We start from the raw sequence: 17,274 nt of genomic DNA, 5'->3' as shown, positions 1-17,274 counted from the left end.
GGAGAGAGGGTGTCCCCCCACAAGAGAGTCTATTTAAACCCCTGGGAGACCCCTCCATTTTGTCTTCAGCTGGCTCAAGAGAGAGTCTCTCCACCCCCAAAGGATACCTGAAAGAAAGTGCAACAAAGGACAGTAACCACGGTGATATGAGTGATTGTTGGACCCAGACTAGAAGGAGGCTAGAATGCAAAAGAATCTTACTGGAACATCTCTGAGGGTGAGAGTTCATCTGTAATCATTGTCTTACTGTATTAGGTTTAGACTTGCGTGTTTTATTTTGTTTGGTAATTTACTTTGTTCTGTCTGTTTTACTTGGAACTACTTAAATCCTACTCTTTGTATTTAATAAAATTACTTTTTACTTTTTTACTTAATTAACCCAGAGTATGCATTAATACCGGGGGAGGGGCAAACAGCAGTGCATATCTCTCTCTCAGTGTTATAGAGGGCGAACAGTTTAGGAGTATTATGGATGTATTTGGGATTTGGACCCCATAGGGAGCTGGGGATCTGAGTGTTAGAGACAGGAACACTTCTTAAGCTGTTTTCAGTTAAGCCTGCAGCTTTTAGGGAACATGGTTCAGACCTGGGTCTGGGTTTGCAGCAGGCTAGCATGTCTGGCTCAAACCATGCAGGGAACTGAAGTCCCAAGCTGCCAGGGGAAACAGGCTCAGGGATAGTCTCAGCACATCAGTTGGCAGTCCCCAAGGGATTTTCTGTGATCCAAACCATCATAGCGGCCTTCAGAATTTCCTTCTCCACACCCATGGAACTCTTGAGCCAGACAAGGAGAAGAAAGAAGGCAGCTCAGGATTACTTGTTCCAGGAGGTCCTGTAAGCCATTGCTGCATCAGGGAACGAGCCCAAGGCTTGAAGAAACATCCTTGCAGACAACATGGTCGAGGTTAGAGGAGAAAGGAAGAGGAGAGGAGTGTGCAGCTGGAGTTGCTTGCGCTTTTCAGACAGCAAACAGAGATGCTGCAGACTCTGGTGGACCTGTAGGTTCAACAATCCCATGCTTGCCTTCCTCTCCAGCCCATATCAGGATCTCGTTATACCTACCACCACCCAACATCCCACATGGCGTGAGGGGTCAGTGCACACTACCCTTATCACTCCTCCAAGGGGACATTGTAGAAAATAACAGCTTCACATACACCGTGTCTCACAGATCACCTGAAATGTGTACCTGAAATGGAAATGACTGTTCTTTCCTCTTCAAAAGTTCTGTTCAGTTCATTTATTAAGTTTTACTAAGTTCTGAATTTTTTTTTATTTGTCTGGTTCATGTTACGGAATAAAATTCTATTTTTTGGAACATAGTTCATCTTTCTTAGTTCACAATTTATGGTGGCTGGCGATGAACAGGTCTGACAGCAATCAATTTCCAGTTACTGCGCTGTGTCACAGAACCCATAACACCATTCAAAAACGATATTAATAGGTGCATTGACGATGTTAGATTCCTACATACACAGTAATCACTGCAAGATTCATTCCAGGCCACAAAAGAGAGAGGCCATGCAAATTGTATTACAGCAACACACACTGCTCTGGCTTACTATTAAAACAGTCTTTCAAAGCCTCTCTGAGCCATATAGTACTACGTTGAGCTCTTCTAATAGCCCTTCTATCTGGCTGTTCAAATTCAGCAGACAGCTGCCCTACCTCCGCAGCTGTGGGAAACTTTTCCCCCTTTGCTTCACAGATGCCATGCAGGACATAGCAGGCACCTATACCCATTGAGCTGTTTTGCTCACTGAGATCCAATCTTGTAAATAAACAATGCCAGTGTTACTTACTCCTTCTCATAATACAAGAACTAGGGGTTACCAAATGAAATTAATAGGCAGCAGATTTAAAACAAAAGGAAGTGGGGTTTTTTTTGTTTGCTTATTACACAACCCACAGTCAACTTGTGGTACTCTTTGCCGGAGGAGGTTGTGAAGGCCAAGACTATAGCAGGGTTCAAGAAAGAACTGGATAAGTTCATGGATAATAGGTCTATCAATGGCTATTAACCAGGGTGGACACGGATGATGTCCCTAGCCTCTGTTTGCCAGAAGGCCAGAATGGGTGATGAGATGAATCATTTGATGATTATCCATTCTGTTCATTCCCTCTGGGGCACCTGATATTGGCCACTGTCGGAAGATGGGCTAGATGGATCTGTGCCAGATGGTCTGACCCAGTATGGCCGTTCTTCTGTTCAGTGATCAAAGGCACATTCTGCTGTCATTCTGCACCTGCTGAGTCTGTAGTTGAAGTGCTCCTTTGTGCCATCGAGCTGACTGATGTACGGCTTCATGAGCCTTGGGAGCGGGTAGGCTGAGTTGTCTAGGATCACTATCAGCAATTCAATGTTCCCAATGGTAATCTGCTGTCAAGAAAGAAAGTCCTTCCTTGCATCTTTTTGAGTAGTCTTATGTTCTTAAAGATGCATGTGTCACGCACCTTCCCTGATCAGCCCATACTGATATTGGTAAAGCATCCCTGGTGATCCATCCTAGCCGCCCCTGGGGACCCCGCCCCCAGACACGCCCCCCGAGACTCCCATGCCTATCCAATCCCCCCTGTTTCCCATCCTCTGACAAACACCCCCGAACCTCCGCCCCATCCAACCTCCCCTGTCCCCAACTGCCCCGACCCTTATCCACACTGCCGCCCCAACTGCCCCCTGGGACCTCCACCCCCTAGCCAACCTTCCCTGTCCCTGACTACCCCAACCCCATCCACATCCCTACCCCGACAGCCCCCTGGGTCTCCCACACCTATCCAACTGCCCCCTGTCCCCTGACTTCCCCCGGGACCCCCTGCCCCTTATCCAACCCCTCCGCTCCCCACCCCCTTACCCTTTGCTCAGAGCAGAAGGAGCTCGCAACCACGCTGACAGGAGTGGCAGGCCAGAGTGCCGGCGGTGCAGCGCACGGAGGCTGCGGGGGAGGAAGGACAGCAGGAGAGGGGTTGGGGGCTAGCCTCTCCAGCCGGGAGCTCAGAGGCCAGGCAGGACAATCCCACGGGCCGTAGTTTGCCCACCTCTGCTGTAAAGGGTCCAAATTATATACATCTCTTGAATAACATGAACACCCAGCAAGTAAGCTAAATGCTACATATGTACAAAGAAGCTGAGCTGCGGTTTCTGTGGGAACTGTAAGTGAATTTCTTTGGTTTTGTGTGTCTAAATGCTTAATTTAGTGTCGTATTTATATTTGTGGGGGTCTTTTGGTTGGATATCATTACATTCAGAACCTTCTGAATCAGGTAGCTCTATATCCACAGCTAAAAAGAAACTGGATTTCCAGCGGGAGTCTAGGATATTTCTCACACACACACACACACACGCTAAGAGAAATCACTGTGCACCTGATGGAATGTTCCATCACTATCACAGCTTGCACAGCTGTTTTGTAGGGTCCACAGTTAGCGGTAGAATGAGAGGCAATAATGGCTTCTTACATAGAAGAGTGTGCAGATAAAACAAACAAAACTGTCAAACCAGCTTATTTCCCTATCTCCCGATACAATCTTACTCTCTTTTGCCTACTGCTTCTTCTGCTCTCAGCCAAGTATCCTATTTCAGATGATTCCAAAAATTCCTCTTTTTAATATGTGGTGTAGTTATACCAGTTAGACCAGCCCTAAATTTCTCAGCCTTCTTAAATATATGTGAATTCCTCAGTTTACCTTAAATACATATGAATTCCATAACCTTATAGAACAATTTACCTGAAAACCATTTTAGCATTGCCTAATGCATTGTTTTTGATCACCTAGCTCTCTACTTAGTTTCCAGAGGGCAATCCATTATTTATTTAAACCATTCAGTAGTTAAATTACATTATCTTCTTATAGGTCTATACTGTACATTAATGGTTTGTTTAACCATAATTTTTAAAAATCTCACTGTTGTATATGTTGCTTGCTTTTTTACTCAGCCTATTTGTTATTTTGTAATTGTTGCCTGACTATTCATTTTTCCCTCCAAATTGACAGTTTGAAAGTTTTTGGATGTTGCACTAAACCTATTAATGGTTCTGTTATATATGTAAGTGTCCTTTTTAGACATGGGGTTTTTTTAGACATTTCCCCCTTCCCCACAAGCTCTCCAGTGTTGTGTTCTTAATGTAGACTGACTTTTTTTGGAATCACATTTTGGGTTAGATACCATTGACATTTAGGCTCTTAGTTTTATACTCAATTTGATGGCTTTCACCGTTTGTCATTTGCATGCTCGCTTTTTTCAAGCTTTCTTAAAACTTTGCAGATGACTTTTAAAATAGGCAGGCCTGTCTCCTCTGAGCATGTGTGTGTGATATATGTTTCCATCTTCTTTGAACATGTTTATTTTGTCTTTTTATATTTGGATTTGGAAGAGAATGGGGTACCTGTCCTGATCCTGTAGTGCAGATTTTGTTAAAATTTTGTCATCTGTGATTGTGTTTTTCATGATTCACTGCATGTATCCATTTGAGTTGTCAATGACAGCACAGGGCAAACCTTAGTGCTTGCATTGTGTATCTCCTTTTCCAAGTCCAGTGTTCAACCTCCTCTCTCTACTCCACCTTCCCTCCATCCCCCAGAAACAAATTAATATCCTTAGATCCCAAATAAATCTTTGTTTTTATATGGTTATAATAGAAATAGCCTAGAAAACAATTCATATATTTCTAAGCTTGCCTACCTAGTCCTCTACAGAAGAGTGGAAAAGGAAGAGTCAGTTGAAAATGCCAGGTTGTAGTTCACAGATAGCAAACCACTTAAATACTGCAATAATCATATTAGGATAGAATTCACCAAATTCTTTATTTTGACACTGTACTAGAATAGACTATTACTGATTCCCCCCCCCCGCCGCTTTGATGATTAGCTTGAAAACTCACACAGCATAAATGCTAGAATTCTGTAGCAATGTACTCAAACTGGTGTGAAAAGAGTCTGGGTTGGACTTTTGTGTCCTTGCACTTGAAAACTCTGGTGCTTTCCTAATAGACTGAAAATGAGACTACTGCTGCTCCATAAGAGGTCTATTCTAGCCACATTTCTCTGCAGCTTGGCAGATGGTGGTATGTCAATGGTTTCTTATTGATTGGTTGAATTTGCCTCAGGGTAGTAGGAGGAAAGTTCCTTTAAAAATGTGCTTCAGGTCCTTTTTGTTTGTTTTTTTTTCTTTGTTTTGTTTTTTTTAAAATACATTTTATAAAATATTTCTGTTTACCAGCCATTCCTTTGATTTAATTAAAATACTGAAGTTACCTGCAAGTAAAAAATAAGTCCTGAAACCCTTAAATATATTATCTCCAAGATCAGCAAGCCGAGAATATTTTATTTACTAAATGATTACATTTCAGTGTTAGAAAATAAGTGACATTTTTAATTAATAATCAAGACGTTCGGTGAGTGAGAAAATAAGCTCATTTCATACATCCAGAAATGGATGGAAATAACCTTTCTTTCCCTTATAAAAAGTGGGGTGGAAAATTAATATATTCAAGAAAGTTAAATCATAACTGCATCACTTAGTATTATTTAACAGGCAAAACAGAATATCGTGTGTGTATTATATAATATAAAAATTATTTTAACCCAGTGCAAAGTATTCATGGAGACATCCGTGTATGAAACAATACAGTAGTGTAGGTAATACTATGTATTTGACAAGTTCAAAATCACATGTTCCTATGGTTTGTCACATTTTAATAAAATAGAACATTTGGAAAATAACATGACCTTTACTTTCAGTAAATAACCTTATTAGGAGCCAGTTGCAATGGGATTTCAGTGGGATTCAGTTCTGGTCCATAATAAATAACACTATTGTGTGATTTCTTTTTGTTTTTCATTCTTCCATACCCCACCAATATGTGCTTTAAACTTTAAAATGTGAATTGTAAGCTCTTCAGGACAGGGACTGTCTTTACTACTATAAGGTAGGTGCATAACTGGTTGGAAAACCGTTCCCAGGGAGTAGTTATCAGTGGTTCACAGTCAAGCTGGAAATGCATATTGAGTGGGGTCTCTCAGGGATCAGTTCTAGGCCCAGTTCTCTTCAATATCTTCATCAGTGATTTAGGTAATGGCATACACAGTACACTTAAAGTTTGCAGACAAGACCAAGCGGAGAGGGGTTGCAAGTCCTTTGGAAAATAGGATTAAAATTCAAAATGATCTGAACAAACTAGAGAAATGGTCTGAAGTAAATAGGATGACATTCAGTAAGGACAAATGTGAAGTATTACACTTAGGAAGGAACAATCAGTTGCACACATACAAAATGTGAAATGATTGCCTAGGAAGGAGTACTGTGGAAAGGGATCTGGGAGTCACAGTGGATCACGAGGTAAATATGAGTCAACAGTGTGACACTTTCAAAAAAGCAAACATCATTCTGGGATGTATTATCAGGAGTATTGTAAGCAAGACACAAGAAGTAATTCTTCCCCTGTACTACACACCAGTTAGGCCTCAGCTGGAGTATTGTGTCCATTTCTGGGTGCCACATTTTGGAAAAGATGTGGACAATTTGGAGAAAGTCCAGAGAAGAGCAACAAAAATGATTGAAGGTCTAGAAAACGTGACCTGTGAAGGAAGATAGAAAAATTAGGTTTGTTTAGTCTGGAGAAAAGAAGACTGAGCCGGGGGGGGGGGGGGGGGGAACAAAACAGGTTTCAAGTACATAGCATTTTCTTACAACGCGGAGGAAGGTAAATTGTTCTTGTTAACCTCTGAGGCTAGGAGAAGCAATGGGCTTTAGTAGCAGCAAGGGCGGTTTAGGTTGGACATTTAGGAAAAACTTCCTAAATGTCAGTGTTGTTAAGCACTGGAATAAATTATCTAGAGAGATTGTGGAATCTCCGTCATTGGAGATTTTTAAGAGCAGGTTAGACAAAAGCCTGTCAGGGATCGTCTAGATATACTTCGTTCTCCCTTCAATACAGGGGACTGGACTACAAGATTTCTTTGAATTCCCTTCCAGTCCAATGATTCTATTATGTGTTTATACGGCACCTAACTCAGTGGGTCCCACATCTGATTGAGGCCTCTGGGCACTGCTGAAGTGTATTGAATTCATAACTTTGTATGATAGTAGAAACGTTCCTTGTTGTAACAGATCTAAAATAAAACAAAAGAAAATTCTTAAGTTTATAGAAATATAGTGATGTGGAAAATTTAGTAAGCATTTCTAAGTCATCTTATATTGCTGTTGAAAACTATGATCAGTCTAGTATTTTTGTCTGGCCTTGTGCTCTGATAGTTTATAATACGTTTTCTGACTTTTGGTTTAGTTTTGTTTACCATCACAATATTATGTTAAGTAATCTGGTATTTTACCTGGGGAAGTTGTAGTCTGTCTGTTCTCCAACTTCCCTCATGCCCCCATGTTTACTATAAATAAACGTTGTGTTCATGTTTACGTGAACCAGTTTATCATCCTACGCTCGATGTTTTTGCAGTCTGTCAAGAGACCATTTCCACTGTTGGTGTTCCCCTGTAAAGTACATTTCATCCTGTCTGCTGATTGGGTTTTTTCATCAAGTTCATTTTTGTGAAATTAAAGGTTTGTGTGTGATGATGTTTACGTTCCTTATTAAGATTTTTTTTTAACGATTTGCTAATGAAAGTTTCTTGGCTTGCTTCTTTGTCTTATGGGGAGCAGATGATTGACAAAAGAATGCAAAGTATGGGCACTTTCTGGGTTCTGTACCACAACTAAAGACTGTTCCAAGAAAAATCTTTAAGATGGTTATTTGAATCTGTGCACACTGCCCACCTGGTGGTTATAGAGTGAACTGTTACTTCACAGAATAGTTTGAACAACAGCCATGTTTGGGGCAGGCTAATCTTGCAAAGAGAGCAGTGCATACAACAGGAGTGTAGTGTGTGTGTGATAAGGGGAGAAAATTCAGCTCACTGACTAGATGTTTTAATGTGCGAACTCTAGGGAAATAACATATTGACTATACTGTTGTGCACAAGAAAATTGAAGAACCCTTTGCAGACAGAGGGCTTGCAAAGGATTCTTTCTGTTTCTCTTAAACCAAAATCTGTGGCAAGATGTTTGAAATCAGCAGGACGCTTAATGCTGCTTTGTTAAATAATGAGGTAATATTTTGTCACTTTTCTGGGCAGCATCTGGGGGATTTTTTTCTTCCTTTTTTTTTAATATGTTTATGAAGGATTCAGTTTATTCTTATCAAAGTAAGAGATTAAAAATCATTCTTCACTTGATTTTTTTTTCCTTTCGATGGTTTTGGACAATTGGGTTGTCTTTATTTGCGGTTTCAGTCGGCTGCTGTTGCCTAGGACATTATGCCACGTAAGGCTTCTAAACTGCACAGAGTAGGTAGTTATTAACGCTGAATTGGCTTCTGGTATAGTCCATCTGGGCTCTGTATGAGAGAGCTTGCTGGCGGCTACTGATGCTAAGATACCCGCAACCTTTGGGATGTATGCATGGTGTAGAGGGGCTCAGTGATATGAGATCACTTCTTTTAAGGGAAACTGTCATTAATGAGTCAAGAAACTGCTCATTTATGGTAAGGAGAGAAGGGAGGGGGGACAAACAGCCCTGTGATTTCATTTTGGTATTGGATTAGGTTTTTAAGACAAGTTTCTTTTTGTGGGGATGGAGGCTCGCATAAAAATAAGGCTTTTCTCAGAGGTTTACTGGCTGATTCTGAGAGACTATATTGAGAATTTGATAATTATAAATGTGCCACAACTCTGATGCAGTGGTCAGCCACTTACCCTGAAAGATGAATGGTGCTATTGGAAACATGATAATAAGGTTGACTTTTTCAACAATAGGATTCTGCCTTTGTCTTTAGAGAGAGGCCTCTGAGGACATTTGTGCGTTTGTTTTAGTATTCCCCTGAAAGATTTGGTATGGGGGTTTGTTTTGGTGGTGGTGTTTTTTGTTGGGTTTTTTTTAAAAAGTGATCAGTGTACGAAGTACATGAAATTTTAGTTTTGCAAAACATCTAATTGTTTAGGACTGCAATGTGCGATTATTGTTTCAGAAAAATGGCTGTATCTTTTGATATGCATAACATTAATTTATAGCTAACAAAGTGTGCTGAGGTTGAAAAGGCTAAAAAAAAAGATTTCTCCATCCCATTTTCAATTTTGTTAACCCCTGAAGAGACTTTAAGTAAAAATCTGCATTACAAATGAAACTTTAATATTCAGTGTATTTTGGGACCAGAACATATGATGATGTACTAGTTGTGCAGTATTCTGATGCTAGTGAATTCACTCTAGTAGTTCAGTTTGAGTTACATAGATTGATTTAGGAAACCTATCCTACAAACCAGTTTAATCTTCGCTAGTTTTTGTAAGCTACAAATGTTTTTAAAACTATTGTGTGATAAGAGAAATCCTCTGCAGCCATTTAAACTATCCATAATAGATGTTAATTGAATTCAGTGTTCACTCCATGGGTAGGAAGGGTTCATTTATTTTAAATGTTTTTTCTAATGTGTGTTTTCTGCTTGTATGATCCATTTGTATCTACGTTATTTAAAAGCTTAATATATTTCCTACATTGTACTATTTGTTTAGGCTGTGGCTGGGGTTTTTTGTGCATGTGGATGTTTTAAACAAATTTTAAAACATACAGAGTACCCTTTACGAGATTAACAGTTCTGAGTTAATATTTGTACTTTAAAAAAAGACTTTCCCCAAAATGGTAATTATATATTGGTGGGGAGGGGGTGGTTTGTGATGTTTCATAAAACCGTTTCTTATTTTCTGCAGTGAAGAGCTAAATGAGTATGTATCATGGCCCATACTAGCGTTCTCCGCAGCTTTTACCTTTCTATCTGTTCCAAAATAGAAATATTAATAATTATATTGGACATTTTAAAACAATATTTTCTTTTAACAGTACATATAAAAGATAAAACTAAATGATTTAAATATCAATATTATATAGATTAAAAATTGGTAGTTTTAGATTAGATAAACATTAATCTCAGGTTAGATGTAAAAACAGGATGCCATGCCTTGTTATCTTGGTTGCCATGTATAAAATCAACAAACCCCTAAAATATTTCTCTTTTGAAGAAGAGGGGGAATATAAATGTTTCCTAATTAAGAGAATTTTCAATAAAGTTGCCATAGTGGAAAGTTTGTAAATATTGCTGTTTATAATTGGTGGTTTGGTGCTTTGTCTGTGGAAGCAAACGAAGGATAAGTGAGTGTGTTTATTACAAAGTTAAAGCATGTTGCTTATTACAGTTGAAAAATAATTTCATTTAAATGCCCAGGTTTATTTATCACTTTCTTATAAAGCAAGCGAATAATGAAGTGAGATACCTGGATAATTATAAAATACTACTTTTATTCTGGTAAAATGTCTGTAAAATTCTGGTAGATGTTATATTTTAGACATATAATCAAGTGCAAGTAATATCAAACCTGCCTTTAAAACTACATATAAATTTGAAAATCTCTTACTGCAGAAGGGAGAAAAATTGCTTGATTATTAAAACCAATAGTACCTGAGAATAAATGCAGTTAAAATGCACATTAAAGTGCTTTTGTCATATCTTTAAGCCTAGAGGCAGATCATTAAATATGCATTTCTCCGGAAAGCAACTGTCGAGAAAGATAAGGTGGTTAAAATACTCCAGACCTCAAAGCCATGCACGCAAGAGGTAAGAGGTTGCAGTCATTGAAGCATGGCTGAGGTATGGCACCTCCATGATGGAGGTTTATAAACTGTAGATATGGCCTGTAACTGTTACTGTACTTCTGGGGTAGGGAGAGAGAAAATACATGTATATGTGTTGTTTTTTCAACTGGGCCTTAATTACTAGACACAAGCAGCAGTTCAGAAATCTGGTCTCTGTTTGTTGTAGAGGTCACCAAATCATTAACATTGTCAATCTGGCAGTAGCTAATTTCAATAGCACCTGATGTTGCAACGCCTCCTTTAGTTGCCCTAGCCAATCAGATTCTGGCTTCAGCTGACAGATGGTCCCATAAATGGATGTAAAAAGGAGAAGCTGCAAGCCAATTTCAGTAAGGCTCTGTTCAGTTGTTCTTATCTGCATCCTAGAATCGGGGGCTTCAACAGAGTGCGCCTTTTTTTTTCTTTTTTTTTTTTTTTTTAATTCTTTTGCTGCACAAAACGTCTGTACTGTGCATTGTGGATCTTTAAAAAAAAAATCCCTGAAACTATAGCAAATCTTTAGAAGAGTTGAAGCTTTTCAAGATCCAATATTTGCCATTAAGAATGGTTATGGTAGGTATTAGTAGATTTAAAATCTGTTTATAGTAGTTATATATAAATAGATATATAATATAGATTTCCCCAAATCTGCATCTTTGTCAGTCTATTTTCACATGAGTTTAGTTGCTATGACTGGTTTGTTTCTACACTATGTATCTCCGTCTCTCTCTCTCTCTCCCCTTTTCTCTCTCTTTCTTCTATTTAATGCCTGCATATCCTTTAATAAAGGATGTACTTGGACATTTTTAAGGTCATTGTGATTTCTCGCAGAAGAGCGAGCTGATTTCTAACGTGAGGCTGTGTGTGGCTAACTGAAATGCTGAAAAGAGGGGGTTGTTTTGGGTGGGGAGGTAATTAATTTCCACATTCACATTTTGGAAATATGAGCAGAATCCTTGGGAAAAAAGCCTCAAGACTGGTAATTTAGTTTTGGTGGACTGCGCAGCAGGTATGGTAATTTTTGAGAGTGATTTATATGAGCTTCAGTAAATGCTGCATATTGTATTTCAAAGAGTTTCCTGTCATGACCTCATAAAAAGAGGAGGAGGCTTGTATGTGTTGCAGCGCCTAGTATATGTCGATTTTGTTGCATCGTTGGGCAGCAGTACTGTAAGAAGGAATGTCAGCTTTTACATAACGCTCTTTTTGCTTTTGACACTGTGAGGGCTGCAAGGGTCCATCTTTGTGATCACAGATGGAGTGGAATGGCTTGAAAATGGTAAGTGAATGCTGAGAGACTGTGTATAGGTTTCATACAGCTTATATGTGCCTCATGAATTTCTTTTGTTCAGGAGAGCAGATTGTGAGTCATAAATAAAATTACAGGTCGTTGTTTGTTTTTGAGGATCTGTCTGTCTATTTTTAATGTGTCGAAGTGTGATGGCACTGCACACTGATTCCATTGAACATTACATTTCAGTCAAGCAAGGATGGTCTCGGCTGACCGTCACGGTGTCATTGTACTGTATGACCATCAGATCAGGCAGCAGCTCATGCCTTTTCATCGTCATTTGTGTTACATGAGTGTTCAATTAAATCCAGATCCAGTAACTGCATGTAAAAACCAGGTATTTTGTTTGTTTACAAGCTAATACTATCATGAAACAGAATGGTGTTTTGGAGGGGGGGGGTTGTTTGTTTTTGTTTTTTTTGTTTTTTTTAAATATTAAGGAAGTCAGAGCCATCCATTTATGTAAAAATAGTATTTCTATTTTTAGAGTATTCTTTTGGCAGAGGAATCAGAAATAGTCGACTCATTCCTCCTTTATGTTTTCCTTACAGATTGTGCAAAATGGCACGATCAAATACAACTATTACAGACTTTGAATTTTACAGAGCACTGCTATTCAGTGGGAGAAAAATCTTCAAAATTCAAATCACTCTTGCTAGTTTTGTTTCAATTAAACATTCTGCAGACTTTCACTTTGGATATTTATTATAACTGGGAAACAAAGCTATGGTCTTTTCACATTCTTATAGGATTGTCTTTTGTCTAGCTGCTTGTTTTGATGGGTGTAAAACAAATAAGATTAGACTGAGCAGCCGAACTGAAAGCGATAGCTGGGAGGAAAAGCCAATGAAAGGTTGCCGGGGAAACGAGCATAGGGGAAGCTGAGTGGGGGAGCAGGTGGCAATCATGTGGGAATACTGCAAACAGTGTTTAAAAAAAAAAAAGGCAGGGGCTACCTCGATTATCTTTGCTGTTCTTTGTGGCAGTCACAACTTTAATTATTCTTTATAAATAGGTGTTAATTACATTTCTGGCTCTGGCTTACAGTGATTTGTAGAAATCTATTTTTAAGCATCTGTTCTTTCTTCTCTCCAAAAGAGGGTTATCAACCCCCCCTCCCCCCCGCTGTGAAATTGTACGTGCAAAAAATAGTGAGGAATCCTGTGAGGCAGTATTTTAGAAAAATGTAAATTATATTGAATGAAGTTGACAGAGGTATAATAGTGAACTCCCACAGCTGATAGCGTCTGCAAATCATTTCTTCGAATTTTCCAGCAAATGTCCCTATGAGAACAGTAGGTAGAATGAATTTACCCTAAGCAGTGATTTTGTGTTAAGTGATATTGGTATTTTTACGTAGTCAGATGGTTCTATGGCAGAATAATCAGTTCCAGGGAGTTCATCATATCCTGCAGTTTATGCGCTAAGCAGAAATTTCCTGAAATAATGAAACTGTATGCCTCTTCTTCACTATCCTCACCTCTGCCTGCTATAACCATATCCACTTTCAATTTCAAGCTGTGTGTGTTGGCTTTAGGTTTTAAAGAAAACCTATATATTTTGCTAGTTATGGTCTCTTAGGGTATAGGGCACACAATAATGTGGAATAGCTGAAGTGCATCTTTAAACAAGGTTGTGGGTGCCGGAAGTGTTTTAAAAGCATAGTAGACTTGTAGGTGATAGAAGGTAGCGTAAAAGGTATAAAAAAATGTGGTTGCTCAGAAAGCATTAGTCTGTCACACATCAGGAGGCATAAGAGAGGCGTACGATGGGCATAGAACACGCCCTTCTGTCTTTAAAAAATTCAGATTTTTAGTTTATTCCTTTCTTTCAGGCGTGAATATTTAGAACCTGAGAATGTTCATATTAGGAAGTTTAAAAGGAATATATGAGAAATTAAATCACCCTTTTAATTTGCTCTCGTAAGTAATGCTTCTGCTGCGGTCTGTTCTGTAGGGAAGTAATTGAATGACCCTCTGAAAACTGCACAGCTTTTCACTGTAGGGGAAGAAAAATCATAAGAGTGTGTGTGCATGCATGCATATAAATATAGTATATATACGACTATATGTATGAAAGAGATTAAAATTTTAATTCTGTACCCAAAACATTGATGATAGATTCTAAAGCTGCTGAATTTGGTTATGAGAATAAATTAGAATGGCTTTGATCATACACAGCTGCATTTTTTGAGGGTCGGTAGCAGTTAATACAGTTACATTTTTGATCAATTTGGTATTTTTATGTGTGTTTTCTGACACGTGTTTCTGCCACTGTTTTCTCTTTTCTTTTGTCTTAAGATTATATTAATGAACACAGCCTGCCTATAGATAGTGTCAGTCTTCTCTCCTTTCACATGAAAGATCACATAGTAGACTCTGAAGTAGGAAAATAGCTATTAAATTAGTGAAATTTCATGTAAGATTTCCAGATATATAATAGTAAGACTAAAACCATAGAACATAAAACCTTTTATTTTTAAACAAAAATTGGAGGCTATGTAGCTGTCTTTAAACATGATCGTTTTTGTGAAATTGTAGTCTTGCTAAAAAAAGGGGATTTTACATTCAGATGTTGATGGAAGAGAAACACCAGCTATCAATTTACTATTCTTTCTATTACTATGCACTTTACTAATCAGGTTTCCATGTTAGATACAGATATGCTCTTCCACAGTTGACTGGCTTGATAACTTCCTTTGCTTTCCTATCTTCATTAATTTTACCTTTCTGAGCTTTCTCAGATGAAGAAAACCCCAGTTGTTATTGACAAAGAAAGGTTAAAAATGAACGGCAAAGTGTTCGTTTGAAAATCCCATTTGAATGGATGTGAAATAGTCTTGACTATCTAGACTTGGTCCTGTTAATATTTGATTCCTATTGAAGAAAATCTAGTTGTTGCAGAAATTTTGCATATTTTTTGTTTTTACATAGGAGTTTTTTAAAGGAATGTCTTCTAGGTTACATTACATTCTCAAGTCTTCCCTAGTTAGTATGCTGCTGGGAATGTTCATTAAATGAAGGGTATTTTCTGCACATAATAGTCCTACTACTTGAACATTATCTTGTGGTGGACAGTGGTTCTAGACTGTGTATGAAATAAGTTATTAGTACTTCCCATATTCTGGTAGGGGATTTGTCGTGTTCCTTGGTAATTGGCACTTTCAGAAAATTTCAGCAAACACCCCGGGCAAGAAATGGACAGTGATAGAGAATATTATATATATGTATGTGGAGGTGCACAGATCTTGACAAATCCACTTGTCCATTTCAGCAATCTGTGGCCACCAGACAACTGATTTACATGCCTGGACGTGTTAAAATGTATATTTGTTTGTCTGTGGGACAGCTGACTGGATACACTCCGATGCACTGGCAAATACTGCAATGCAGTATTTTTTTTCAATGTCATTGGGGTTTTTGGGGAGAAGGGGCACAAACAATCTTACTGTAAGCAGGTCAACATTAAAAAGCCTTGGCACCTTTGATGATTATAGGCCATACTTCATGAAATTTGCTAATCCCTGTAAGAAAGGAAAGTCACTCCTCCCCTATTACTCACTCTGTTTCCAAGATAGATGGAAAAAGAGATGAGTGTGCATGTATTTATACATGCGTGTTTGCGTGTGTGTATTGTCACATCTCATTTGTACAACATAATGTAAAAAATACCAGAATGGAAAGGGCATTCTCTAAATGTAAAATGTAGTACATTTCGTTCATATGGTGCAAAGGTCCATAATTACCATAAACCTCTGACTTCTAAACAACCTAAAAGGCTTTACTGAAGTGCATATTTTGTCTTGCTAAAGTATTAACTCAAAATCAGAACATTGCTTCTATTCAACAAGTATAGTATGTCTAGCCCTAGTAAAATTAGTATTTACTGTGTATGTGTGCTCAGCCTTTGTATCTGAGTGTTTTTTAACTGTTGAAATGATGCAAAGGGAAGGTTGTGGGGAAAAGGGGTTGAAATACTTTTTGCTTTCTTTTGTTCCCTTATTTCAAATGACCCATCTTTACTTTCTAAAATCTTGAAGTATTTTAGGTGCACAGGGCTTTTATAGGTCACTAGCTTTACAACTGGAAGAAGAAGGTGGGGGGGGAGAAGTCTCTGTGTCACAGACAGTAATTGTCTAAAATTAGCCATCTAGAAAAGGAAGGAAAGGCTTGAAGGAAAGAGAATGAGGCACAAACATGTGAAACTGCACAGTGCTAGTCTGAGAAATAATGAGTGATGAATTTGAACTAGTGCAGTGCGATGATGCCCATTAATTTCTCAGCACCTTGACATTGCAGGTTTGTTACTTACTTTGTTGTTCACACCTTTAATTATAACCAGTTTTGGATGATAGTTTAGAGCACCAGAGATGAAACCTTTTGTTTGTTGTTTACGTAATTAAGTATTCAGACAGTGTTCACAGTAGCTTTGGAACATCAATGTTAGAAACCAAGTAGTTTCAATTGGAATTATAATAAGAATATGCTTTTTAATTTTCATAACCACTTGATACTGTCTCACTGTAACATTTACAATATTTGCATATGTTCATTAAGAATTAGCTCTGTGCTACTGCTCTTAGGTTTATTTTTGTTTTTCTGTAATGACAATCTGTGTTAGCCCTAGTCATTTTAGAGCTTTTATGCATATCTTTTCTTTGGGGCCCCATAAAGCAAGGAAGAAGCGGAGAGGCATTCTTACCCATTGTTCTGCCCTTGATTGTGTCTTGCACGAAGACTTTCTCCCCAGTGAAAAAGGTAATCTATAAGAGCCAGGAAATGCTGAGAACCAGTAAGGAATCCGTAATTAACTTGGATGAAAAGACAGAATGTTGAAGAAATACGGTCAGCTAAATGGGGGGGGGGTTGCTTTCTGGAAACTCTGTGCAACTACACAGTAAAATGCAAGGCTGGCTTTGACAATATTTGGAGTGGTGAGATATATAAAAAATGCTGTAGTACTCTTTTGTTGCTAAGGCGCACACAGTTGTGTCAGACATTCTGCTGTGATGGAAAAAAAATATGTCCTTGGCCTGAGAAGTACTTTTTTCTTTTTAGTTTTTTAAATTTTAAGTGGTTTATATTGCTAGTAAAAATTTCATAGGATGCCGCTGGCACTTTTCACTGTCTGGGGACATGCACTGGTACTGTATCATGAAAGACTTGGTAGCAGTGTAGTGGCATTTCAGCACCCATAAATCTTGATAATAAAGGAAGTGCTATGTCATATGTTTGCTTTGGAACAGCTGCAAATGAATGTTGAAGTTCTATGCAAGAAAGTTCTATGCAAAAAGCTTTCCTGTTCACCTAAG

The 17,274-nt window shown here is 38.4% G+C and overlaps 1 protein-coding gene across 8 annotated transcripts in view; it reads left to right on the top strand.

The window, feature by feature from the left end:
• The window catches only part of ELAVL4 (ELAV like RNA binding protein 4), a 105,763-nt gene that overhangs the window by 21,181 nt on the left and 67,308 nt on the right, over positions 1 to 17,274 (top strand). The window contains exon 1 of one of the 8 annotated variants that reach the window (XM_038414397.2): positions 7,597 to 8,100. The exons of 1 other annotated variant lie outside the window; for it this stretch is intronic. In XM_038414397.2, coding sequence (XP_038270325.1) covers positions 8,053 to 8,100 — 48 coding nt within the window. In that variant the 5' untranslated portion in view covers positions 7,597 to 8,052. Of the gene's footprint in view, positions 1 to 7,596; positions 8,101 to 8,130; positions 8,535 to 10,611; positions 11,246 to 11,319; positions 11,682 to 11,764; positions 11,952 to 17,274 lie in introns of those variants that run through there. 6 more of the 8 variants (XM_038414398.2, XM_038414396.2, XM_038414400.2 and 3 more) reach the window with 6 other exon arrangements.

This window comes from Dermochelys coriacea, chromosome 8, assembly GCF_009764565.3.
Source record: "Dermochelys coriacea isolate rDerCor1 chromosome 8, rDerCor1.pri.v4, whole genome shotgun sequence".
Taxonomy (NCBI): domain Eukaryota; kingdom Metazoa; phylum Chordata; order Testudines; family Dermochelyidae; genus Dermochelys; species Dermochelys coriacea.
This window is presented reverse-complemented; position numbering and strand designations above follow the sequence as displayed.